The following is a 23478-nucleotide window of genomic DNA, read 5'->3' as shown; positions in this document are numbered from 1 at the left end:
CAAATTCCTCATTCTTCCCAGCCCATATTTAAACTACCTCAGTGTCATGAATGGAGAAAGCTATAGTGATTGACAGCAAGGCACTCCAGCTTCAATAGTCTGCTATAATGATTTTTTATTGCTCTAAGGGTCATTGAGATGCACTAAAATCAGTTCTGGAAGTTTGCAGGACCAGGGCTTTATTTGGATGTTACTGGGATCTTTCTTATCTTACCTGATAGGAATATAAAGGCAGTATTGAATAGGAGAACATAAAGTGAAGCTGAACTATTTTTTTAACAGAAAATAAATCTCTTTTTGATCCAGGGAAGTGCCTTTTCAGCATGGAAAATTAGTTTTAGAGAAGCAGAACAATTATGTTCAGTGCCCATTCCTTGAGTTCCCTTTTTTCTTCCATTTGTAAGATTTGCAGTATTTCACACGCAGGAAGGATTTGTGCTAAAAGGTTTAGAAGAGCACATCTTCACATAAACATATTGCTCAGACTATAAGAAAGATAAGGGCTACAAGGAATGAATTTTGTTTCCATGGTTGGAAATTTGACACCTTCCATTACTGGAGTCAAGAATGAATGCAGAGCTAATTCCTTGCATGAGAATAGCTGCAACAGAATGGAAACTCAAATTCAAATGCAATGTTTTAAATATAAATAAATACTATATAGCTGTTGGTCCTTTAGCTGTTGGTCTCCCGATCAAATGCAATACATTCGTCTTCATATGCATATTTATTGCATTTGGACATCCAGTGTATTTTATGGTACAGGGCTCAACATTCCCGATGCATATTAATCTTGTAGCCATGGTGACTAGAAGACACCATGGTTGTTTGTACTATACAGTGTGTAGAGTTTGTGTATGTAGTTATATATACATGAAACTTTTTCTGTGTCAATAAAAAAATTAAAAAGAAAGGATGGATGAATGGCAGAAATGTCGACTGTTTTGGAGTATGACAAGTTACTGCACCACTGAGAGCAATTCTTAGATTTGCAACATCATTGGTTTTGTCAGTGTGCATTCATAACTTTAGAAAAAAAGTAACACATGAGAGTTCACATTAGGCCAGCAAAAGAAAATGAAAATGCTCAGACTTTTTTTTGTGACTCCAGCCAGTGCACAGAAGACTTGAAAATGCTAGATCAAAACTGGTGTCTGTTACTAGCCCAACTGTTCCACTTAATCAGATGCCAAGTGAGCTGGTAAAGTATCAGATTTGCCAGTTTTACCCAAAGAAAGAGCAACTACCTACTAACGGATCTTAATAATCTACAGGGCTTGGAGAGAAGTACTTTAGAAAAGCTTTTCTTCTCGACAGAAATCAATGAAATGCCTCTTGAACACAGCAAGAAGAGTGTCTGCTCTGTTTACAATGCAAACCTCTGCAGAGGAACAGAGTGCCAACAAAAGGGTCACATTTCTGAACCATTCACAGGCTCCTTTTGAGTTTCTCCAGCTTGCAATAATCCGAGAAACACCACTGCTTCCAATTTAAAGGCCCTTTTACACAAACTGTTAAGCATATTAGAAAGTCACAAAAAGCTATTCCAACCTACTACTGACGCTATTATTCATGTGGATCGGTTCAAATCAATGTATTTGTATGGATATGCTTAATCTTGGCCCTTTGCAGAGCTTCTGGAAAGCAAAACGGAGAAAAATTCAGCATCTCCACGAAAGTCAGAGAAAGTGCTTAAAAGTATCTGGGAGCAAGGAAATCACCTATGGGGCACTGAGAGGAAACAAGTATCTGTTTTGCAACAGAAAAAGCAGGAGTGAGTATGAGCTTCTCAACAGATCTTGTCTCCACATATGGTTCACAACTGAACCAGAAGCCACGTAGCAAATCAGATTTGCCACCTACACATTGCCGCTGACCTAGAAAACAGAGATGTCAGGGGACACTTTGGACGCAATAATCAAATGGGTCACATAAGTGTCAAGACAGTCTTTAAAAAAAACAGTTAATGTGAATTTGGTTGACTAGTGTCAGAGATAGTTACTCAATCTTCTTACATCTATAAATTCAGTAGCATGTTTATCACAGAAATGGCACCAAATGTTCTTCCAAAATCAAGATAATTTTGTTCTTGAAGCTAAAACATGGTCAAAACAAAACAGCTTAGCCACAGTTATTGTCAGAGTTCAATTTTCCAACATTTTTCTCAGTGAAAGGGAAATTCCAGGCTGATCCTATCAGAACACGTGGAAAATACAATTTGAAAACACCTTCAGGATTTTCACAAAGGTATGCATGATATTTTGGGAAAGGATGGAGGGGGGCTGAAATGGTTTGCACCTAGACAAATACAAAATGTGTGTGTTTCAGGAATGTAACATCCTTCTGGGAGTTGATTAAACATTTAAAGAAGTCCCGATAACCTTGAAAACCCATACTGAATCGTCTCTTTTCATTTGCTACCCATATTTAGTTGAAAATCAATTTCAGCGGTATGAAACATCAAGTAAAAATGCCCTACAGTTTCTTGAAATCAATCATGTCCCTTCAGGATAACATCTCAATAATTTAAAAGTGTAATTCTATAACATTTTTCTTACTCCAAGATCTCTTGTACACACACCCGCATACAAATGTATATTAATCCATGGCATTATTGAAAACACGTGGGCTGTAACATCAGGCGTTCCTTTAACTCTCCCCTTATCATGAATTAGAACAAAGAAAACAAGGGAGTCTCATTGACTTCATTTATGTGTATATTTGGCCCATACATCAATTATTTCCGTAAAAGAAAGGCAATATAAATAAAGTAGGCATTTACATACAAGAACCAAATTTTGAAATGTAGCTGAAATTTCTCCAGTACTGCTTTTCCAGATGTCAGTTCACATCACATTTGTTATTCTAGCTCTGGCACAAGAGGGGCTTAAAAATGGAGGTTAATCCGATCCTAGGAGGCAACAGAGAGAATGTAATTTAAATGGTGGGGATGAGTTTGCTCCTTCTTTGACTGTATGTAAATTGACACATCATAAGGGATCCAACTATTAGCTTGTAAAGCACTATAAGAATACCATCTAAAACTATGCTAGAAGTAGCTATTATAAGCGACATTAATCAAAATCCAAGTTCTGGAAGAATAATGAGTAATTGAATCAAATGACAATAAAACTAGAGTCTTGTAACACCTCTAAGTGAAGGAAGTTCCAACAAATGCTTCTCTGACTGGAACATATAGCCTTGACGTTTTTCTACAATCAAGTATAAATAAGACAGTAATTGATTCAGTCTCATAATTAACCATCACAGATAAATAAAGACCGAAGAAAGTAGTTGTGTCCTTCCCATCAAATTCTACTAGTTTTTCTTTGTTATGAATCTTTTACCAAATCATCATCATCAAAATTATCACAGAAATATGCTTGCCTCCTTGGATGAGTAAAGATACATCATAGCTGGGAAAAGCAATAAAGAGAGATATCAAATCCTCATGTCCATGGCCGATCATGTGCAAAATGCAGCATACATGCACAGATATACACACAAAAAACAAGTAACAAGAGGAAGAAGAAAGTAGCTCTGCTGTGTTTCATTACTTCAAGTATAATATAGTAAGAGTGGGACCTCAGAGTGATCAAAAATGTATATTTTAATGTAATTAAATATACATTACAAAATAGTGGGGTATACAGGTGGGACTAACCATCTTCTGTCACATGTTTCAGTACACACTTTGAGCTGGTGTGAGATAAACTCTCCAACACACATAAGCGATACAACACTAATCTATATAATACACAAATGGTATAATTTTCCAGGTTACCATTATTATTTCAGTTGCTGAGCAGCTTTACATCTTTATAATCCCATGCACAACTTTGGCTGTTAAAGATATTTGTTGCATCAACAACTGCACATGTATTACAAACACACACATCAGCAAGCTGCTACAGCTGATATGTAGCTGATTTGATATTATTTCTGCATACTTACTTACACTCACTAATGCCTACTAGGGCTTTAAATGTTTGCCTATGTGGTCACATAGTTTCCTATAGGTAGATTTAGTAACCTCAACCAGTCAAGTTTCCTGGATGTTATGACTATAAGGCAGGGGTCCTCAAATTAAGGCCAGGGGGCCGAATGCAGCCCCACAAGGTCATTTACCTGGCCCTCGCTCAGGGTCAACCTAAGTCTGAAACTACTTAAAAGCACACAACAACAACAATAATCCTATCCCATCGGCCAAAAACAGGCCCACATTTCCCATTGAAATACTAATAAGTTTATATTTATTAACATTGTTCCTCATTTTAAATATTGTATTGTGTTTAAGTGTTTTTTGCACTACAAATAAGATATGTGCAGTGTGCATAGGAATTCATTCATGTTTTTTTTTTCAAATTATAATCCGGCCCTCCAACAGTTTGAGGGACTGTGAACTGGCCCTCTGTTTAAAAAGTTTGTGGACCCCTGCTATAAAGGACTGTACAGTGATATTATGGAGCCTACCACTTGCTATTTTCCAGCTTTCTTATTTAGCTTTTAATAATTCCTCAGGATCAGAAGAAAGTGTTCTGATTCTATGAATCTCAGGAGGGAGGCTGCTTCTTTGCTGACTCAGCTGCATCATAGATGATATCCAAAATCTGAGACTGACTCAGCTGCAATGAGAACAGATGAGCTCTCTCCTAGACCAAGAGTAAAGCAGCAGGCAACAAAGCTAGTTTACAGCTTTTAATCTTTGATACTGAGTACAAGATCACATTTTCTAGTGACTATTTGATGTTTCATGTAACGGAAAAAAATAGTGTTCGATTCACACCTCAATATAATGTCTTCTACAGAGGAGTGGAATAATTACATAATTCATTTTCACCTATTGATCTTATTTACTTTCAAAATTTGGACCTAGCTCAGTCGTAATACTCCAATTCCAAATGAATTTAATAATTTCCCAATTCCGTTCAATCGTCAATTAAAAGTTTTAAGTTAAAATACTAAAAGAATTCTGTATAATTTTCCTGTATTTGTTGCCAAATTGGACACGAATTTGTTACTGCTGTCTTCTGAAGTTTGTAATTGGACATCTGAAATCCACAATTAAAAATGTCACTATCAATTTTCAAAAAGATTGTATTGCTTAGATAATTACTAAGCAAAAGATACACTATTATCAGTTTCTCACGTGTCTTCTAAATAAATGAATAAACCTGACTAAAGAACTTTCATAAACATAAATTTCATAAACAAACAAATCTAAATCTAAATAAACCTAAATCCAAACTGGGTGTCACGGCATGTTAGTGTGTTGGCTGCAATGTGTAGGTGTATTGCGTGAACATAATGAAAACATCTGAGTCTATGTGAAATAATTAAGGAATATTTTTTTCCTAAAAATATAAATGAAAGGTTTTCATGAGATATGTTGTGTTCCCCTAAATTTTGTTATTGTAAATTATGCATGTGTTTGTATTTCTTATAAAAGGTTGGTTTAACTCTCGGATTACTAGTGAATTTGAATGACTGCGTTGCAGGAGTGTGTCACCAACATGAAATGTTTGAAAAGCTCTAATCTAATAAATCTAAGCATAGCTCCAAAGAGGACCCTGCATGAACAAAAGCCATTTGTTTGCCTGAAGACGGAAGTTGCAGTCAGTACCCATCATGTTACACCATGTTAACATCCCTGACCCTGAGGGCCCTTCTACACAGTCATATAATCCAGAATATCAAGGTAGAAAATACCACAATATCTGTTTTGAACTGGGTTATCTGAGTCCTCACTCCTATATATTCCAGTTCAAAGCAGAAACTGTGGGATTCTATTCAGCTGCGTGGAAGGGGCTTCAGATGGCAAAGTGTTATGGGATGCAAGTTAACAGAAAACAATACAGTGACCAAATGGGAAGGACAAATTTCGGAAGGGCATATATAGAATCATAGAATCAAAGAGTTAGAAGAGACCTCATGGGCCATCCAGTCCAACCCCCGCCAAGAAGCAGGAATACTGCATTCAAATCACCCCTGACAGATGACCATCCAGCCTCTGTTTAAAAGCTTCCAAAAAAGGAGCCTCCACTACACTTTAGGGCAGAGAGTTCCACTGCTGAACGGCTCTCACTGTCAGGAAGTTCTTCCTCATGTTCAGATGGAATCTCCTCTCTTGTAGTTTGAAGCCATTGTTCCGTGTCCTAGTCTCAAGGGAAGCAGAAAACAAGCTTGCTCCCTCCTCCCTGTGGCTTCCTCTCACATATTTATACATGGCTATCATATCTCCTCTCAGCCTTCTCTTCTTCAGGCTATATACCCAAAGCAATGAATGCCAGGTATCAGAAAGAGCACACCCAACCCCACAGGACTACATTTGATTTATCTTCAATTAAACCTCCTCAGATAGTTTTAGAAACTGAAATCCAATAAATAAAATGTTATTTCACCAGCAAGGCTAACTAAAATAAAGCTACTTCTCTGTTTGCCGTTTGTATGTTGTGCTCTGCCCTGAGTCCCCTTCGGGATGAGAAGGGCGAAATATAAATGTTTTAAATAAATAAATAAATAAATATTTTCCACTCATGGCTCATAGCACCTTGGGACGAGGGCATGCATTTATATTAAGGGAAAGCACTGGGGGGAGTGTACTGCACACACACAGACACACATATTTCTACAGCATTGCAGCCCTAATTCAGTTCCCATCTCCATTACCAACAGCTGTTCCTTGAAATCTGCACACAGAATTTTTATTACTGGGTGGTATGTAGTTATTGTAAATATGCAAAATAAAAACACGATTTCAGCCTAAAAGAAGGGATAAACATAGTTACAGACCTCCTACAGCACTTATACACTGGCTCTCACTTGAAGTAAAGAAAAGTGATAAGTAAGGAAACAACTTATAAAAACTTTGAAGAACAGCTGCTAACTGCCAGAGAATGAAAATTCAGGATACATTCCAAATCACAAAGAGATCCATCCCTGTTATGAACCAGGCCAGTTTGCAGAGCGTTATTCATTTGACAAGCACAGCGGAGCCTCCTCCACTTCCTTCAATCTTGCATCAGGACACAGACGCGTAAAATATGCTGTAGCCATTGCCCTTAAACAGTGCTAATCTATTTATAAAACAGACTGTAAATATGTACATTTTTAAAGGCCTTACAAAGTATTACCAGGAAAAGACCTCCTTTTGTCCCCTGTAGAGGTGTTTGGCTGCTACAGTGGAAATGGGACAAGATATCCAAGATGGGGAACTCTGGTGAGAGAAAAATCAAACTCAAGGTTTGAAGATTCTGAAATATCTGGTGTGACAATCTCAAGCAATATGGATGCAGGAACCAAAATGACCAATGAGCCTACAGTGGGTATTCTTCATTTTAACAGTTCGGAAATCAAAGTGGAGAAAATGAATGATCCAAGTGCACATGCCATCACTTTGCTAAGCAGCAACATTACAAAAACCATTTCAGTTCAGACAACATGGTTTCATCCAAAGATTATCAAATCCAAATAGCATCATCAGAACTGATGCCTCTAGATGGCATGAAAATCCACAAAGCAGAGTGCAAGAATGCTAATGGGGATTGTATGGGAGGAATGGAACAGAAGGCCCACAAAGACCTACTTTGAAAGAGATACCAATGGTATTTCAAAAGCAGAACTTTTGAGATCAGCTGAATATATAACAAAACAATCACAGAACCTACGGAAAACATACCCCAAGTAAACACCTGATCCTGCTTGTGGAAAATTCAAAGTGCTAACCAATCGTTCCCAGCATACTTTTCAGGAAAATGTTAACTTTATTTAACAGTTGTTCCTTTGAGAGAATCCATCCTGTAGTGCAAAAGATATAAAAGCTATATGCCATAGCATTTCAGGATTCCGCTACTGAGTCATATCAAGGTTTGCTTATTTGCCAATAAATAGGTTTTGGACAGAGACAACAGCTCAAGGACTTATCAATCTTGCACCCAGAAGATCTCTGGTTCAATCCCCAGCAACTCCAGTTTAAAAGATGGAACAAGGAAAAACTCCATACCTGAGTACAGCTCCCAGTCAGAGCAGATTATGTTTCAGACTTAAGTGGATAAATGGACTGACAGTATAAATCCAAAAGCCACAATAAGGTACAACTTTTACTAAGATAAAAAAAAAACTTTACAAAGGCAGAAGGCACCTTTGTGTATGCACCTTTGTTTAATTGTTACAGCAACCAATTATAAGCATGCTTGATCAGGAAATATATTGTCAGAAACGTGGTTTAAATCAGCACTTTCTCTTTGTGATTTAAATTGCCTTGATTAAAATTAATCCATCCTGATCAACATGGAGGGCAGCTGCAGGAGTGCACTATAATCAGGACAAAGGAACTCGCTTCACACACAAAGATAAATATTGTCTATAGTCAACAAACTTTTTAAAAATCACATTAAAAATACCCTGGTGGATTTTTTATAAGGTAGTGCACCTTAACATGTTGCAAAAACCCACATTTTAAAAAAAATCCTTTTTAATTCTCTGTTCTCGTTTTCTGAGGAAGGAAGTTAAATATGAATGTTTAGGAAGGTACCAGCACTGTGTGATGGATGAAAAATAAATAAGACATCCAGGAAATGCCCAGGAAGCTACATAGAGACTTTTGCCAGGATGGAGTAATCCTGCTTATTCTGCATCGAAAACATCAAGCAGATGTTGAAGGACTACAAGGAAGGCAGGATATCATTGATCTGCAAAGGTAAGTCTTGCTTTTAATACTTTCAGACTTTAGCGTACTAACAACAGTAAAGCTACATTAGTCGGAGCTTAACAGCCTCCAGACTTTGAGCTCTTTGAGGTGTAAAGCAATAACCAGCAGTATCTCTTTGCATATGCTATGTACTTACCCTTTATCACTGAAATGCAGCCTGCCCTGAGATCCCTGGGATTAAGGCACCGGCCTTCTGAGTGAGAGTCTGTATCTTCAAATGATGAGTTCAAACTCAACATAAAAATGAAACAGTCACTATTTCCAGTTTGATAAGACTGTTCAGATACACAAAATAAAACAAATAACTGCCACCTATATACTGTTTATTGATTTACTATCAACTAGATTCCGGTCACTAGAAAATATAAAGATATATTTGCTTTCCATGTCATGATGAAATAGCCAAGTTGACTATATAAGTTCACTTGAAAAGATTACTGGTTGAAGTTGACAATTATATAGACACACAAAGAAACTATTAGTGATAGTATTCAAGGAGATAGCTGTGTCAGTTTCAGCATATGAAAGCAATCAGCCGCAGCTTTGAGACTAACTGGAAAAAAGAAAACCATGGCATAAGCTTTGGTAGGCACAGTCCACTTCATCAGATGCCACTGTCACTGTTAGTGACAGTTGACTAGGCCTGACTATCTTGTTCATACACTGAGCCAATATTTTACAATATATATAGTAAAATGGAGAAAGAAAAATTAAAAGCCTTTTCAAAACCTGACACTCAACATCGACTCTGCCATACTAAAACAGGAAGCTTAACACTACGGTTTGTCATGGCAGCTGAAATGACAAACCAGTTATGTCTCTAGCAGTTATGACTAAAAATCCAGAAGATGAAGCACTGTAAATACATTACCAAAGAATATTAAACAGAGGAAAAACTAAAGTGGACAGAGACCTCCAAACTCTAACCCAAGGTTTGCTTTTACATCTAAAAGCTAAAAATTGCTTTTGCATCTAAATTTTGATTAGGGCAAACCATAAATTGGTTCCAAACTGAGGCTGAAAAGCAAGTTGACACATAAAAGCAAGCCATGGTTCAGATATTTTGTCCCAAATCCAAACCTATCACACATAACCTCTATTCCTGCATACTCTAATCCCTTATCTCTTTTCCTGGTAAAAGTCTGTCTCCAAAACAGAAATGGAAGCATCCTTCAGGTTGTCATTTGTTCAACAAGCAGATCAAATCCTAACCATTTTCTCTCATTGTCCTGTCAACAATTTAAGACACTACGAGTGATAGGGCCCAATTCAAGGTGTTGGTACTGGCCTATAAAGCCCTAAACGGTTCCGGCCCAAGATACCTAGCGGACCGCATCTCGGCCTATGAACCCACCCGGACTTTGAGATCTTCCGGGGAGGCCCTGCTCTCGATCCCGCCAGCCTCTCAAGCACGGCTGGCGGGGACGAGAGACAGGCCTTCTCGGTGGTGGCTCCTCGGCTGTGGAACGCCCTTCCTGCAGATGTTAGGCTGGCCCCATCTCTCTTGACATTTCGTAAAAAGTTGAAGACCTGGATGTTCGTGCAGGCGTTTGAGTAACTGTAGTGCAATTTAGGTAATTTGAACATAGGAACGGACAATGGACGCCGAATTTGGATCACGTTTTGGATGATGAGGCGATCGGGGGTGGGTTTTCCTGTGATAACTATGTATTGATGTTGTTAATTGCTAGTAATAGAATTGTGTAGTTTAATTGTCATGGTATATTGCTTGCTGCTGTTTTTAGTGTCTTGTTGTTTACTGTCTGGAAACCGCCGTGAGTCGCCCTTGGGCTTGATACGGCGGTATACAAGAATAGTAAATAAATAAATAAATAAATAAAATAAAGAGGGATAACTATCTGATCTCAGCACCTTTCTAAGCAATGTTATCAAATGGGACTTTCAGGGAAACTCTTCTGCTACTAATTTACTCTTTCTTTAAGAATATTCACTGTTTCTTTAACAATATGTTGTTTTCCTTTCTTTGCCTTTGTTTTTAATTTAGTTGAGATGGAAACTACATTTTTTAAAATCAATCAATAAAAAAGTTTTTAAATAAAAACCTCAGTCTTTTGGCGTATATTAAAATCAGCAGGGTAACACATTTCAGTGCCTTCTTTTTTTCTTCTAAAAATTTAAGCAATAAAAGGAAGCAAGTACTAATGATTGTTATGTGGTAAAAAATATTTGCAGATTCTATTAATTTAAAAAAAACTATTTTCAAGTAAAGGTTGACAGAAAGCCAGTGTGCTATAGTGATCTAGGCATAACACTAGGGCTGGAGCTACACTGCCATATAATCCAGTTTCTGGATCCAAATTATCTGTTTTGAACTGGGTTGTATGAGTCTACTGCTATATAATCCAGTTCAAAGCAGAAAATCCAGATTCAGAAACTGGATTATATGGCAGTGTAGATGGGGCCTACGACTCTAGAGATCAGGGGTCAACTTCCTGCTTGACTATGAAGAGCTATTGGGTGACCTTGGGCAAGTCACACACTCTCAGCCTCAGAGCAAGGCAAAGGCAAACCCCTCTGAACAAATCTTCCCAAGAAAATGCCATAATAGGGTAGCCATATGACAGAAACAACTTAAAGACACACAAAAACAACAACGATGTTAAAAACATTCAAATCAAATGTATGCCTGTAAATTAACAAGTCACAATTTTTAATTTTGGTGACTGAGTATTGTTCAAGCAAATGAGATCAGATCCTAACCTATTTAGGGTACTGGGGGGGGGGGGTTAGTTATTTAATGTTTCCCATAATCCCACATCACTGCAACACACTTGAGCACGAAGTCAGCTACAATTAAATATGTGACACAGGGAAACTGCCTTCAGAATATCTACCTTTTTCCCTATCCAAGTGTCAAATCAAACATTTGAGAAGAATTGGACAGGAATGAAATCTGCACTTGGCTTTCCTCTTAAACCTCACAAAGGTTAGATTTCTTTCAGTTTGGGGCTCCATTCTCTTCTCTTTCCACAAATGTTCCCACTACCCATTTATTTTGAGAAGATTTTTCTTTTCTAAGAGGCATGCTTAGTAGCAAAGTTCGTGTTATCTTACTCATAAATCTCAACCAACAGGTGCTGTAATTGTTTCTTTGAGAAGCATTTGAAGTGCAGAAGTACAAACGCAACGACGGATTCACTGCCACAGATGTTATATGTTTTTTCAAGCTTACAGTTAACCCCAGAAACAGCAAGTAGTATAATTTGGTTACTTAAAGCGTTACACAGAAGCCACAGACACCTTTTTATAGTAGCAAAGGAAATGGTAGAAATGTAATTTCTTCCCAATAAGATGATCACTGAACATATTTCAGCCGCGAACTACACTTGAAAAACAAATAAACTACATTTCATGAAGAGAAAACATATTATTAAAGCTTAGCTGGGTAAGTGGGAATGTCACCCATGCCTCCACTCCAAACAGGTGCCTCATTAAAAATTAAACATCCGTGGAATTGCTTGATGCAGCACTTCGGAGCTGTCTCTTTAATTATACATGAACACATCGCTACCTGCATAAAATAGGCCAAGAGACACACAGAAATCATCCCTGCTCTGCGAATTCTCAGCTTCCATGCCAAGTAAACAATCTGGGATTTGAGAAGACATGCACTTTGTTAAGACCCAGTCATAACACTGGTATGTTACAGACCAGGGTAACAACAACGACACTACACGTTGATGACCACAGACCACTATACTGCAAAAAACTACCTTCTGTAATGCTTATTTTACCAGGAAAGATAGACAGACATATTAATGTTCTTGCCATATTTGTTACAAGTTCAACAATGTGCTTATTTTATTTATCTTTGTTTTAGAAGGGTTTTTTTTCTTTTCTATTACACTTTCCAGATGACAAAGACTCTCAAAACTGCTTACATAAATAAAGTATTCCAGGTCACAAAATCTAACAATGAACAGTGGGAAAAATCATGCAAATAAGCACAACAAACAGAATTACAACACAGTAGTGTGTTTTTTTTAAAATCCACCATTAAACACATACAGCATTATAAGGCATGGTAAACAAAGCAAAATAAAGATGCCATCAGGCAAGTCTGCCTGAGAAGAAAGTTCCATACATGGGGTATAACAAATAAAAATGGGAAATGAAATTATTTATGATGGGAAAACCACTTAGGCCCTGAGGGTGCCCGCTTATAAAGCAACCTTCCCATTCAATTTTTAAACAGATCACCAAAGCAGACCAGCTTAAAAGAACCATCTGCAGCGAGAAGTACCAATATAGTGTGACTCAATGAACTTCACGAAAAGTTCTGTCTAACGTCTCTGTGGTGCCTGTACCATAGTAAAAGACAAGAATTGTACAGGAAGCATTAGATAGCTTTGTTGTTATTCATTTATTCAGTCATTTCCGACTCTTCGTGGCCTCATGGACCAGCCCACGTCAGAGCTCCCTGTTGGTCGTCACCACCCCCAGCTCCTTCAAGGTCAATCCAGTCATTTCAAGGATGCCATCCATCCATCTTGCCCTTGGTCGGCCCCTCTTCCTTTTCCCTTCCATTTCCCCCAGCATCATTGTCTTCTCTAAGCTTTCCTTTCTTCTCATGATGTGGCCAAAGTACTTCATCTTTGCCTCTAATATCCTCCCCCCCAATGAGCAGTCGGGCTTTATTTCCTGAAGTTTGGACTGGTTGAATGTTCTGGCAGTCCAAGGCACTCTCAGACTTTTCCTCCAACACCACAGTTCAAAAGCATCTGTCTTCCTTCGCTCAGCCTTCCCTATGGTCCAGCTCTCACATCCATAGGTGACTACAGGGAATACCATTGCTTTAACTATGCGGATCTTCATTGCCAGTGTGGTGTCTCTACTCTTCACTATTTTATCAAGATTGGTCACTTCTCTCCTCCCAAGAAGTAAGCATCTCCTGATTTCCTGGCTGCAGTCTGCATCTGCAGTCATCTTTGCACCTAGATAGCTACTGAGCTCCAAATAACAGATCTGTTCAAAATTAGGTATCCCATGCTCAGATATTCACAATCAGATGGCAACAAAAGACAAGTCAGGAAGGGACAACCCCCTTCCCTTTGAAAAATGCCATGGGAGATACAATACACCTGAATCCGCATAGATTCCAAGGAGAAACAACAGGCTAGCCATTACCGCATTTCAACAGATCCAACAAGCAAAGCACAATCAACACTGGCAAGACTTTCTGAAGGCCCTAACAGAGGACTGAAAGAAGGGTGAGACTATTTTACTTATTTATTGCCTTTAGATACCACTTTTCTCACCCCTGTGGGACTCAAAGTGGTTCACAACATAATCAATGGCAAAATTCAATCCCTCACATGTATAAAACATCACATATTAAATCAACAACAAATGACAATAGACTAAAATAACTAAAACTATAAAACTATAAAAACAATCACAGACACAACATAAAACATTTAGACCTTGCATCAATCCCGGGTGTCTTTACTTCTATATTTCCAGATTTCTGTCATTTGCCAAATGCCTGCTTGAATAACCAAGTCTTGCGCTGTTTCCTACTCTCACTGGGGAGGGAGTTCCATAGCCAAGGGGCCACAACTGAGAAGGCCCTGTCTCTCATCCCCACCAACTGCACCTGCGAAGGTGGTGGAACTGAGAGCAGGACCTCCTCAGCAGATCTAACTGTTCTAGCTGGCTCACAAAGGGAGATGCGTTTGGACAGGTAAGCTGGACCAGAACAGTTTCTGTCGATGCAAAATGTCAAGGCTCAATGCACATTCAGTACATGCAAACTTGACAAGGAATTCAGAACACTGAATCCCAGAACTCTGTGAGGCACCATTCTGATTATGTGGAACTATTCAGAAAAGAAAACACATATGGATTGATCATCATTTTATCTGTACAAAGGACTTAATGGGGTGGATCTCAGTAAAGAGATCAAAATTTTCCAGCTTGTGTTACAAAAGTAAAAGGCGGTCATGAAAGAAAGCAAGCAAGAAGTTACATTTTGGATGGGTTTGATGCTAGCTGAGCCATAACAGTGGAAGGCAAAGCATGCTCCAAATTTTGACACTGATTTTTAAAAATTGTTTTTTTAAACTTCTCCAGACTAACATGGCTTTGTCTTTGAATTAAACCCAGGAAGGTTCAGGAACTCCCATAGACCAGGAAAGTGTAAACAGCCACAGGATCTAGAGACGCATCTATGACTGCTTGGTGACAAGTTGTTATGCAGGAAGACTTTAATGCATTGGCACAGATACCCAAACCTCAAGTGTAAAGGCAACATTAGCTGACAGAGGATGATTCATGAACATAATGAGTAATGAGTGGTCTACATGCAGGAAAACAGATTCCCTGTTGACAGATGTGTAGCAATGCGTCCCATGCACTTCACAAAAAAACCCTGGGGGCAGTGGCTAAGCTGAGCTGCTGAACACTGAACTGAAAATAGTCCCTAAGGCAAAGTGGATGAAGCAGCTGAATAGAGATATGAATACAGGTATCCTGTAGGTGAACCATATCCCTATTTGGAGAAGGAAAAGGAAGTTGAGAAGTAAATAAAGAGAAAGGAAAGCATTGAAGAAAGCACTGGAAAAAGGGAGGTGGTGGCTTTCTATAAAGGGATTAAAGGAAATCGCAAAAGATACAAGCGCTATGTGAGCCAAGATAAAACTTCTTGATCAAAAGGAAGCCACTGCTTTTCAAAGACAGCAAGAGAGAAAAAACTGCCCTATTGCCTCACCCACAGGGATATTCTCACTCTTTGCTGCAACACTCATAATCACAAAGATATTTGCAATACAAATTTCAAAACGGAAAAGAAAAGGAATATTTCATCCCAACAGCCACTGCCCTGGCCTCGGAGGAAGCGGCAGGCACAGCTCCATCATGCCTAGGCCCAAAGACATGTGAAAGGCCCTCCTCTCCATCACAACTGAGTAGAGAGAAGAAAAGGCAGTATTTGTTGGACCTAATCTCCTCCCACACTGTCATTCCCTTTTCCTTGTGTGTCCTGTCTTATTTAAATGCTAACCCCAAGTGCAGAGAACTGACAAATTAACAATGTGAAAGCCACTTTGAGCCTTTGTCTATATGCAAAGAGCAAGATAAAAATAATATTCCCCAGCTATGCCCTCATTAACCTACAAGTTCAACTCAGTGTTACTGAGTCTATCAGAGCAAATGAGTATTAAAATGCTAGCCTCAACTCAGCCACATGATTTCAGGCTGAGGAAGGCAGAGTACAGAGGCCTCCATGCAAAACAGGCCCAAGGCCAGCTGCACAAATTGTCAACTAAAAACCTCAACAGAGCCACATCAGGTGTGTTCTACTATACACCAGTTCAGAATGCACCAAGTAGAAGGGCCCTCACAACTCCAGAACACCCAACCCAGCAAATTCCAACTGGCCTAGGAATGCTGACTGCCAATGACAGGATTACGCCGAGTTCATTCAGAGCAATGTGATATAAAATTTGTAAGGTACCTGTTGTCTCAGAAATCTGATTAAACTTTCTATGCAATGTGAAAGAAGAAGAGACAAAGCAGGAACCAGAGAAGAAACACACTAAAGGGCAATTGCATGGTCATTTAATTAAGTTTATCATAGAATGCAAGAAAAGCTTCTCTATATCTTCAAAATCACAGACAATTAAGTCCCTATATTAAAAATGTTATGGTCACCAGGCTCTTAGACACTTTCTTTCTCTGTTTTAGTTCAGTAAGCATGTTTGAATCTATATTTAAAAGCACTAGCAAAATAAGCTTTCACTGTGGAATCACTGTAAATTGAAATGGAAAAGAGAGACCAAGGAAAAAGAAAAATACTCACTGTGAAGTTCGCGATGTATCACATCCACTAAATTTGGTTCGTCTCCCCACCAGAATATCCATAACTCCTTACAATTTGGTTTGACATCCCGGCGCCAGACACATAGCAGATTGGCCTGCAGACAGCGGATGAAACTCAGAAGAATTGGATCATCTTGAGCCGGTGCTGAGATAATCGGGCCACAATCTCCATGGCCTTCAAAGTTATACCTGCGCCACTTGATGCCTGTGAGTTCTGCCTGCAGGAAACAAGCAAAATAAAAATACATCACTAAATTCACTTGGTTTTATAACAGGTAGGCAAGGAAGGTATACATACCCCAGTTAACAAATCAATGTGTTCCTGGGCATTAAGTCTCTGGAAGAATATTTGGTGACACAGGCAGAAATAGCATGGAAGGAAAAGAGATAGGCTCTTGCACCAGAAAAGATTTTGTAAAAAGGAGCTTCTTAATCCAACACTGGATTAAGACGCTGGAATCCAACACTTCTCTTGGCATAACTACACAGGTTTCTAACTACTGTGATAATAATTTGAGCATCAATATCCTTAGATCTTTAATGTAGTGTGTCACTTTACAATACACAGTAGTATGCCACCTTATCATATGTTAGTTGTTGTGAGTTACCTTGTATGTGTCATACTTTTCATGCAAAATACTAACATGGTAATTTGGAAGCATAGTATCTGAACCTCCATCTGGTTCTTTCTACACACTGAAAAATGAAAAGCTAATATGCTGGCTATGTGCTAAATAGAGGGCCAGACAACACACCTCACCTGATGAAGACTGAGATTTTAATCTTAAACGCAGATAAGAGGGGATAAGTACATGAAACTGCTTAAGATGCCTCAGTATCACCCTCCAGACAGGCCCTATATCCCAGGATCTGATCCCAGGTTTTCTGTATTAAACTGAATTATATGAGTCCCCACTGCCAGATAATCTGGGTTTTAGGGCCTATCTGGAAAGGCCCTTAGTTGTGACTAAAGTGAGATTATACCGTTGTGGCATGCTCAAGGCCTTTAAATTTGTTCAAGGACATCCAGTGTCCAAACTATATCTTAAATGCCAAACTATATCTTATGTATATCTATGAGAAACTGGCTTTATTTAGGTCACATTTTCAATAGGAAAAAGGAGAAGAGACTGTAAATTATATAAGATCAAATCAATTTCAAAGACCCCAGGATTCATAATTTAACACTGAACAATTTAAAGAAAACAAAGGCTGGGTCGTGGAAGATACATTTTTATTTTTAGAATAAAGTATATAAAAATCCCCAATCTAGAACATACAGACAAGACAACTCTCAGGTACAATGCAGTGTCATGAACATTTCTATTTGTGCCTGACACTGTACTTGGGAAGGACCAGCATTTGTAATTTGCAACATGACAAAACAGTGCTCAGTGCTTAACTACAGGCTGCAGCATAATCACAAAAGCACACAGAGATATAATCCAACCAGCTGTAATCTTTCAGCAATAACACTGGCATTTTTCCAAGAGACAGGTGGCACGCCAAAGGGCAGAAGCACAATATCCTAAACATTCCCTTGTCAAGGAACAAAAAGTGAGAAAGTCCCTTCTGATTGGAAAGAAACCCATTACATTTCCAGTAGCTGCTGCTCTAAGCATTTGAGTCCCATTTAACTTTCACCAACCAGATGAACTTCAAATAGTTTGTGTACATTGTGCAAACTCTTCATCTAAGAAACACAGTCCTTTGTTCAGCTGCAAGATTCTATTCTCAGCACTGAAGGCATGAAACTGGAATAACTGAAGAAAGTCATCATACTGTTTATTGGCTGGATGAGAGCCAAAAGACTCCAGCACTCAAGCATCCCTCTGTAAGTGATCAGACACCTGCAAGAACAATGACCTCAAAATGGAGGTCCAGATGGGAAGAGAATTACCACCATGGAGATTGTGCCTTCAATCTCTACCCCAAAGAACATCTACCCCAAATGTAGAACTCAAGAGTACACAGAATTTCACAGAACAATGCACATGAACACAATGTCTCTGAAGAGAATGGGTTCCTTATTTCCCTCATTGAAGGAGTGTTTCCAACCTAGAAAAAATTTGCATCAGAGAAAAGGCCCAAATCCAAATAGGTCCTTCTACTTGCACAAGCACTTTTATAGATCACTAGCCGTCCCTTGCCACGCGTTGCTGTGGCCCAGTCTGGTGATCTGGAAAATTAAGTAAGGAGAAAGTGTTGGTTTGTAATATATATGTCGTTTTTTTATGCTTGTGGATAAACAGTACTTCTTGTTGTTTCTTTGTCAGTGTTGATGTGGAGATTGTCTAGTTTGCCTACTCTGGAACATGCAACATATCACTGTCCTTCTTTAACGGTCCCTTTCAAATCTATGATATTATATCTGTCATATACATATATATGTGTGTGCATGAATCATGTATATCTATACCTATGGCTGGATGGCTGTCAGGAGGGCTTTGATTATGTTTTCTTGTCCTGGTGAGGGGAGGTGGACTGGATGGCCTTAAGGCAGCATTTCACAACCTGGGGGTTAGCACACCTGGGGGGGGGGGTTGTGAGGGGGTGTCAGAAGGGTTTCCAAAGTCCACCAGAAAACACAGCATTTTCTGTTGGTTATGGGGGCTCTGTGTGGAAGGTTTGGCCCAATTCTATCGTTGGTGAGGTTCATAATGTTCTTTTATTGTAGGTGAACTATAAATCCCAACAACTACAACTCCCAAATGTCAAGTTCTATTCCCCCCCCCCCCAAACTGTGTTTATATTTGGGGATATGAAGTATTCGTGCCAAGTTTGGTCCAGATCCATCATTGTTTGAATTTACAGTGCTGTCTGGATGTAGGTGAACTAAACTCCCAAACTCAAGTTCAATGTCCACCAAACACTTCCAGAATTTTTTGTTGGTTGTGGGAATCCTTTGTGTCAAGTTTGGTTCAATTCCATCGTTGTTGGGGTTCAGAATGCTCTTTGATTGTAGGTGAACTGTAAACCCCAGCAACTACAACTCCCAAATGACAAAATCAATTTTTGGAGTGATGGTTAATCCTTGGGGTAGTAGGTGTCTTGTGTCCAAATTTGTTGGCAATTCGCCCAGTGGTTTTTGAGTTATGTTAATCCCACAAACGAACATTACATTTTTATTTATATAGATTTCATGGCCCACCATGTGTTATCCTCTTTATTCAATACACTATGACAAACTGTACCTATATTTAACAACATGTTAATAAAACACATTTGCATTGAATTCAAAGTTCACTGGATCCAAGACAGCATGTGAAAACGGACAGTATTTTTAGGAAGAAAAAGATGAACAAAGGGAAGGGGTGTCTAGTGCAAAATGGGACTGAAAAATAGAGATGTAGTAGCACTTCTGAACCCCTATGATGCAACTATTTACCTACCATCTTCTAGAAAGGGATGCACAGCCCCAGAGCAAGCACAAATTATCAGCGTACCCGACAAAGTGGTTTAAGTGCCTGTTAGCACCAAGGAGCCTGTTTATGCGACAAAGTATTTAACACGTTTGGCATAATGACAAATAATCTGTCAGTGCTCTGTAAGTGCTTGTAAGTGTACTTAAGTTCAAAATGGTTGTCAGGTTTGGAATTCTAGCAAGAACTGGTTGGTATGCAGAGAAAAGCATGAAAATTCAAAGTAGAGAATCCATAGGGAACAACAGCCAAGCGGTTATTTTACAGGGCAGCAGTCATTCTATGTTTCCTCCATAATTACGAGAAGCATTTTAATTATTCTTCACACAGAACCAAAATATGAGCAAGGTCATCCAGTGGGTTTCCATGGCCAAGCAGGGATTCGAACCCAGGTCTCCAGAGACATAGTCCAACATTCAATCCACTACACCACATCGTCTCTCCAAATTAAACATGAATGGATGAAAAAGCAAAGAAAATTGCAGTTTAATATTTCTACTAAGGAATATTTGAGGTTGCAAACTAAAATGCAGGCAATAAAGTAGCATCTGTCACAAGAATGTGGAATATAAGGTTTTCCAGCTATTGTTGGACTGGGGGATAGGGGTAGCATGTTCTCTGCTGTGCTTATGGGCATATTCAGCCTCTATGGGGTTAAATGTGCAGCATGTGGTTTGCCTGCAATACAAACCAATACTTTGCCCTAGAGCCCACAAATGCATTTGCCACGGACACCACAGCACTTGGCTCTCCCAAATGGAGTATGTATCCCTTGTGAGAATGAGAGGGTACAGGTAAACTGAGGAAGCCTATTTAGAACATTACCGTTTGCATCATTAACATCAGCTCTACAGGTGTGAGGAAATAGAAAGCGGAGTAAGTCACTGAGGAGGAGTCTTTGACAGAGAAGGGTGCAGGATTATCTTAGCTATTGGAACAAGCAAGCATTCAGGCTAAAAATACAAGGGAGAAAGAGGGCATGATTAGCTGAGCATTTTTCTCAGCTAATATGCAGATTGTAAAGGTTTGCAGACCAGGAGACGAGAATGAAAAATTTACATTTCCATGCAGTTTTTGAGTCTAGATCACTGAAACTCTTTGCATAAGAGTTTAGAAAAGATCACCCCCTCGATGGATTATCACTTTGTTGTGATGAGGCGGCTTGTGTGTTCCAATGAACCTGCGGGCACAACCACTGGAGTCGTGTACTCCCAGGAGTGGATGCAGGGGAGGTTCCAGACCAAGCATAATACAAAGACCCAAAGACCTCAACGGTGGAGCAGGTGGAGGATAACATGGTACATGTTATAATGGCTATGAAGGTGGAATAAGGCTGCAACAGATTGAGAAGTCACAGTCGTCGTGTTAACCATGCCACTAGATGGGACCTCACACTGTGAAGACAATTTGTGTTGATCAGCTGTGCACTGACCTCCCCCCATTTAAAAAAACTCACGCAAAGGCATCTTCCACGAAAAATAAAAACAAACCAACAAAAGTCCCATGGATATCAGCAAGTGATGACAGGGGGACAGGACTGTGAAATCTGGAAGCCCCTAATCACAGACTGGCACATGGGTGGCGGATATGGACTCAGTCATTTTACCTCAAGGTCCGAGGCATTTGAGTAGTTCGGCAGCAGTATCCATGACTGAGCAGCTTTTTAGGATCCACTCTGCTTGCCCCACATGGGGAAGGGGCTAGAAAAGATGCCCTAAACATAGTCTGCCTTTCTTACCTCTGACTGGACTGCCATGTCCAGGAGGGTCACCACCCTGCGGCCAAAAAAGAAAAATGAACTTCGGAACATGGAACGTACAGACACTATTGGACAACACTGACAGTGAACACCCCAAATGTAGGACTGCTATCATTGCAAGGGAGCTGGGACGCTTTAACATTGACATAGCAGCGCTTCAGGAGACCCGGAGAGGGACAGCTGAAGGAAGAAAAAGGAGGCTACACCTTCTTCTGGAAGGGACTGTCTGAAGAAGAACAAAGAATACACAGAGTTGGCTTTGCTATCAGAAATGACCTGGTGAAGCACCTGAACAAAGCACCCACTGGCATTGATGAACAACTCTCAACCCTCCAAATTAATCTTGCCAAAAACCAACAGGCAACCATCATAAGTGCCTATGCACCAACACTAGATGCTGATGAAGATATCAAGGAAAAAATTACTATCAGCTGGACACCGTCCTATCAGAGATACCTAAGGAGGACAAAATCATCCTCCTGGGGGACTTTAATGCAAGAGTCGGACAAGACTTCGACCTGTGGCCAGGGACCATAGGAAAAGATGGGTTTGGAAACAGCAACTCGAATGGCATCCTGCTTCTCACCAAATGGGCAGAACACAATCCTGTCATCACCAACACACTCTTCCGCTAGAAAAATAAGCTCAAGACATCATGGAAGCACCCCCGGTCAAAGCATTGGCACCTCTTGGACTATGTAATAACACATGCCAAAGACCGCCGCGACGTGCTTCACACAAGAGCAATGACAGGTGCTGATGACTGCTGGACAGACCACAGGCTAATCTGGTCCGTGATGGCTATCAAGATCATCCCCAAAGTAGACTCCAAGAAAGAAAGATAAGGTGCAAAATGAACACCCAAGCCCTTCAGGAGCCCTCCAAATGAGCCCTTCTCCAAACAACACTCAAGGATCATCTACACATAGAACACCTTGAAAATGTTGAGGAACACTGGAACAAACTGACCTCCATCATCACAGCCTGTGAAGAAACCATTGGATATCAAACCAAGAAACATCAAGATTGGTTTGACGAAAATGACAACGAAATCCAACAGTTAATTGACAAGAAAAGGAAAGCCTTCCCAACATGGCAGACAGACATCAATTGCGCTGCTAAGAAAAAGATCTATGCTAGTGCAAAAGCTAAGGTCCAAAGGAGGACCAGAGAACTCAAGAACATCTGGTGGACAAAGAAGGTTGAAGAAATCCAACACTTGGCAGATACCCATGGTGCTCAGGGATTTTTTAAAGCCACAAAGGTCGTGTACGGACAAAGAAACCAGGCATACACCCTCTACGCTCATCAGATAAAACCAAACTTGTGAAGGACAAAAAGTCAATTGCACTATGCTGGCAAGAGCACTACCAAAGCCTCCTGAATTGCAGCTCCAATGTGGCTGAAGAGGTTCTCTGACAAATCCCACAACAACAAATCAGGGATGAGATTGCAGCACTACCTAGTTTGGAAGAAGTCAGCAATGCCATCAGCCAACAAAAAAATAACAAAGCCAGTGGACCTGATGGGATCCCTGCTGAAATCTTGGACCTGAGCTGACACAACAACTCCACCAGCTCATAGAAGAAGTGTAGGTGACCGAGAAAATCCCAACAGACTTCAGGGATGCCACCATCATCACCCTCTTCAAAAAGGGGGAAAGAACAGGCTACGGAAACTATCGAGGTATCTCTCTTCTCACTTCCACTGGGAAAATCCTCACAAGAATCCTTGCAAACCGCCTTCTA

At 39.7% G+C, this 23478-nt stretch overlaps 1 protein-coding gene across 2 annotated transcripts in view; it reads right to left on the bottom strand.

The window, feature by feature from the left end:
- Nucleotides 1-23478, bottom strand: part of MED13L (mediator complex subunit 13L) — a 149448-nt gene that overhangs the window by 111263 nt on the left and 14707 nt on the right. For both annotated transcript variants that reach the window (XM_060785459.2, XM_067473261.1), the window contains exon 2: nucleotides 16530-16767. In XM_060785459.2, coding sequence (XP_060641442.2) covers nucleotides 16530-16767 — 238 coding nt within the window. The remainder of the gene's footprint in view (nucleotides 1-16529; nucleotides 16768-23478) is intronic.

This window comes from Anolis sagrei, chromosome X (genome assembly GCF_037176765.1).
Source record: "Anolis sagrei isolate rAnoSag1 chromosome X, rAnoSag1.mat, whole genome shotgun sequence".
Lineage (NCBI taxonomy): Eukaryota > Metazoa > Chordata > Lepidosauria > Squamata > Dactyloidae > Anolis > Anolis sagrei.
Note: the sequence above shows the minus strand (reverse complement) of the source record. Positions and strands in the feature narration are given on the sequence as shown.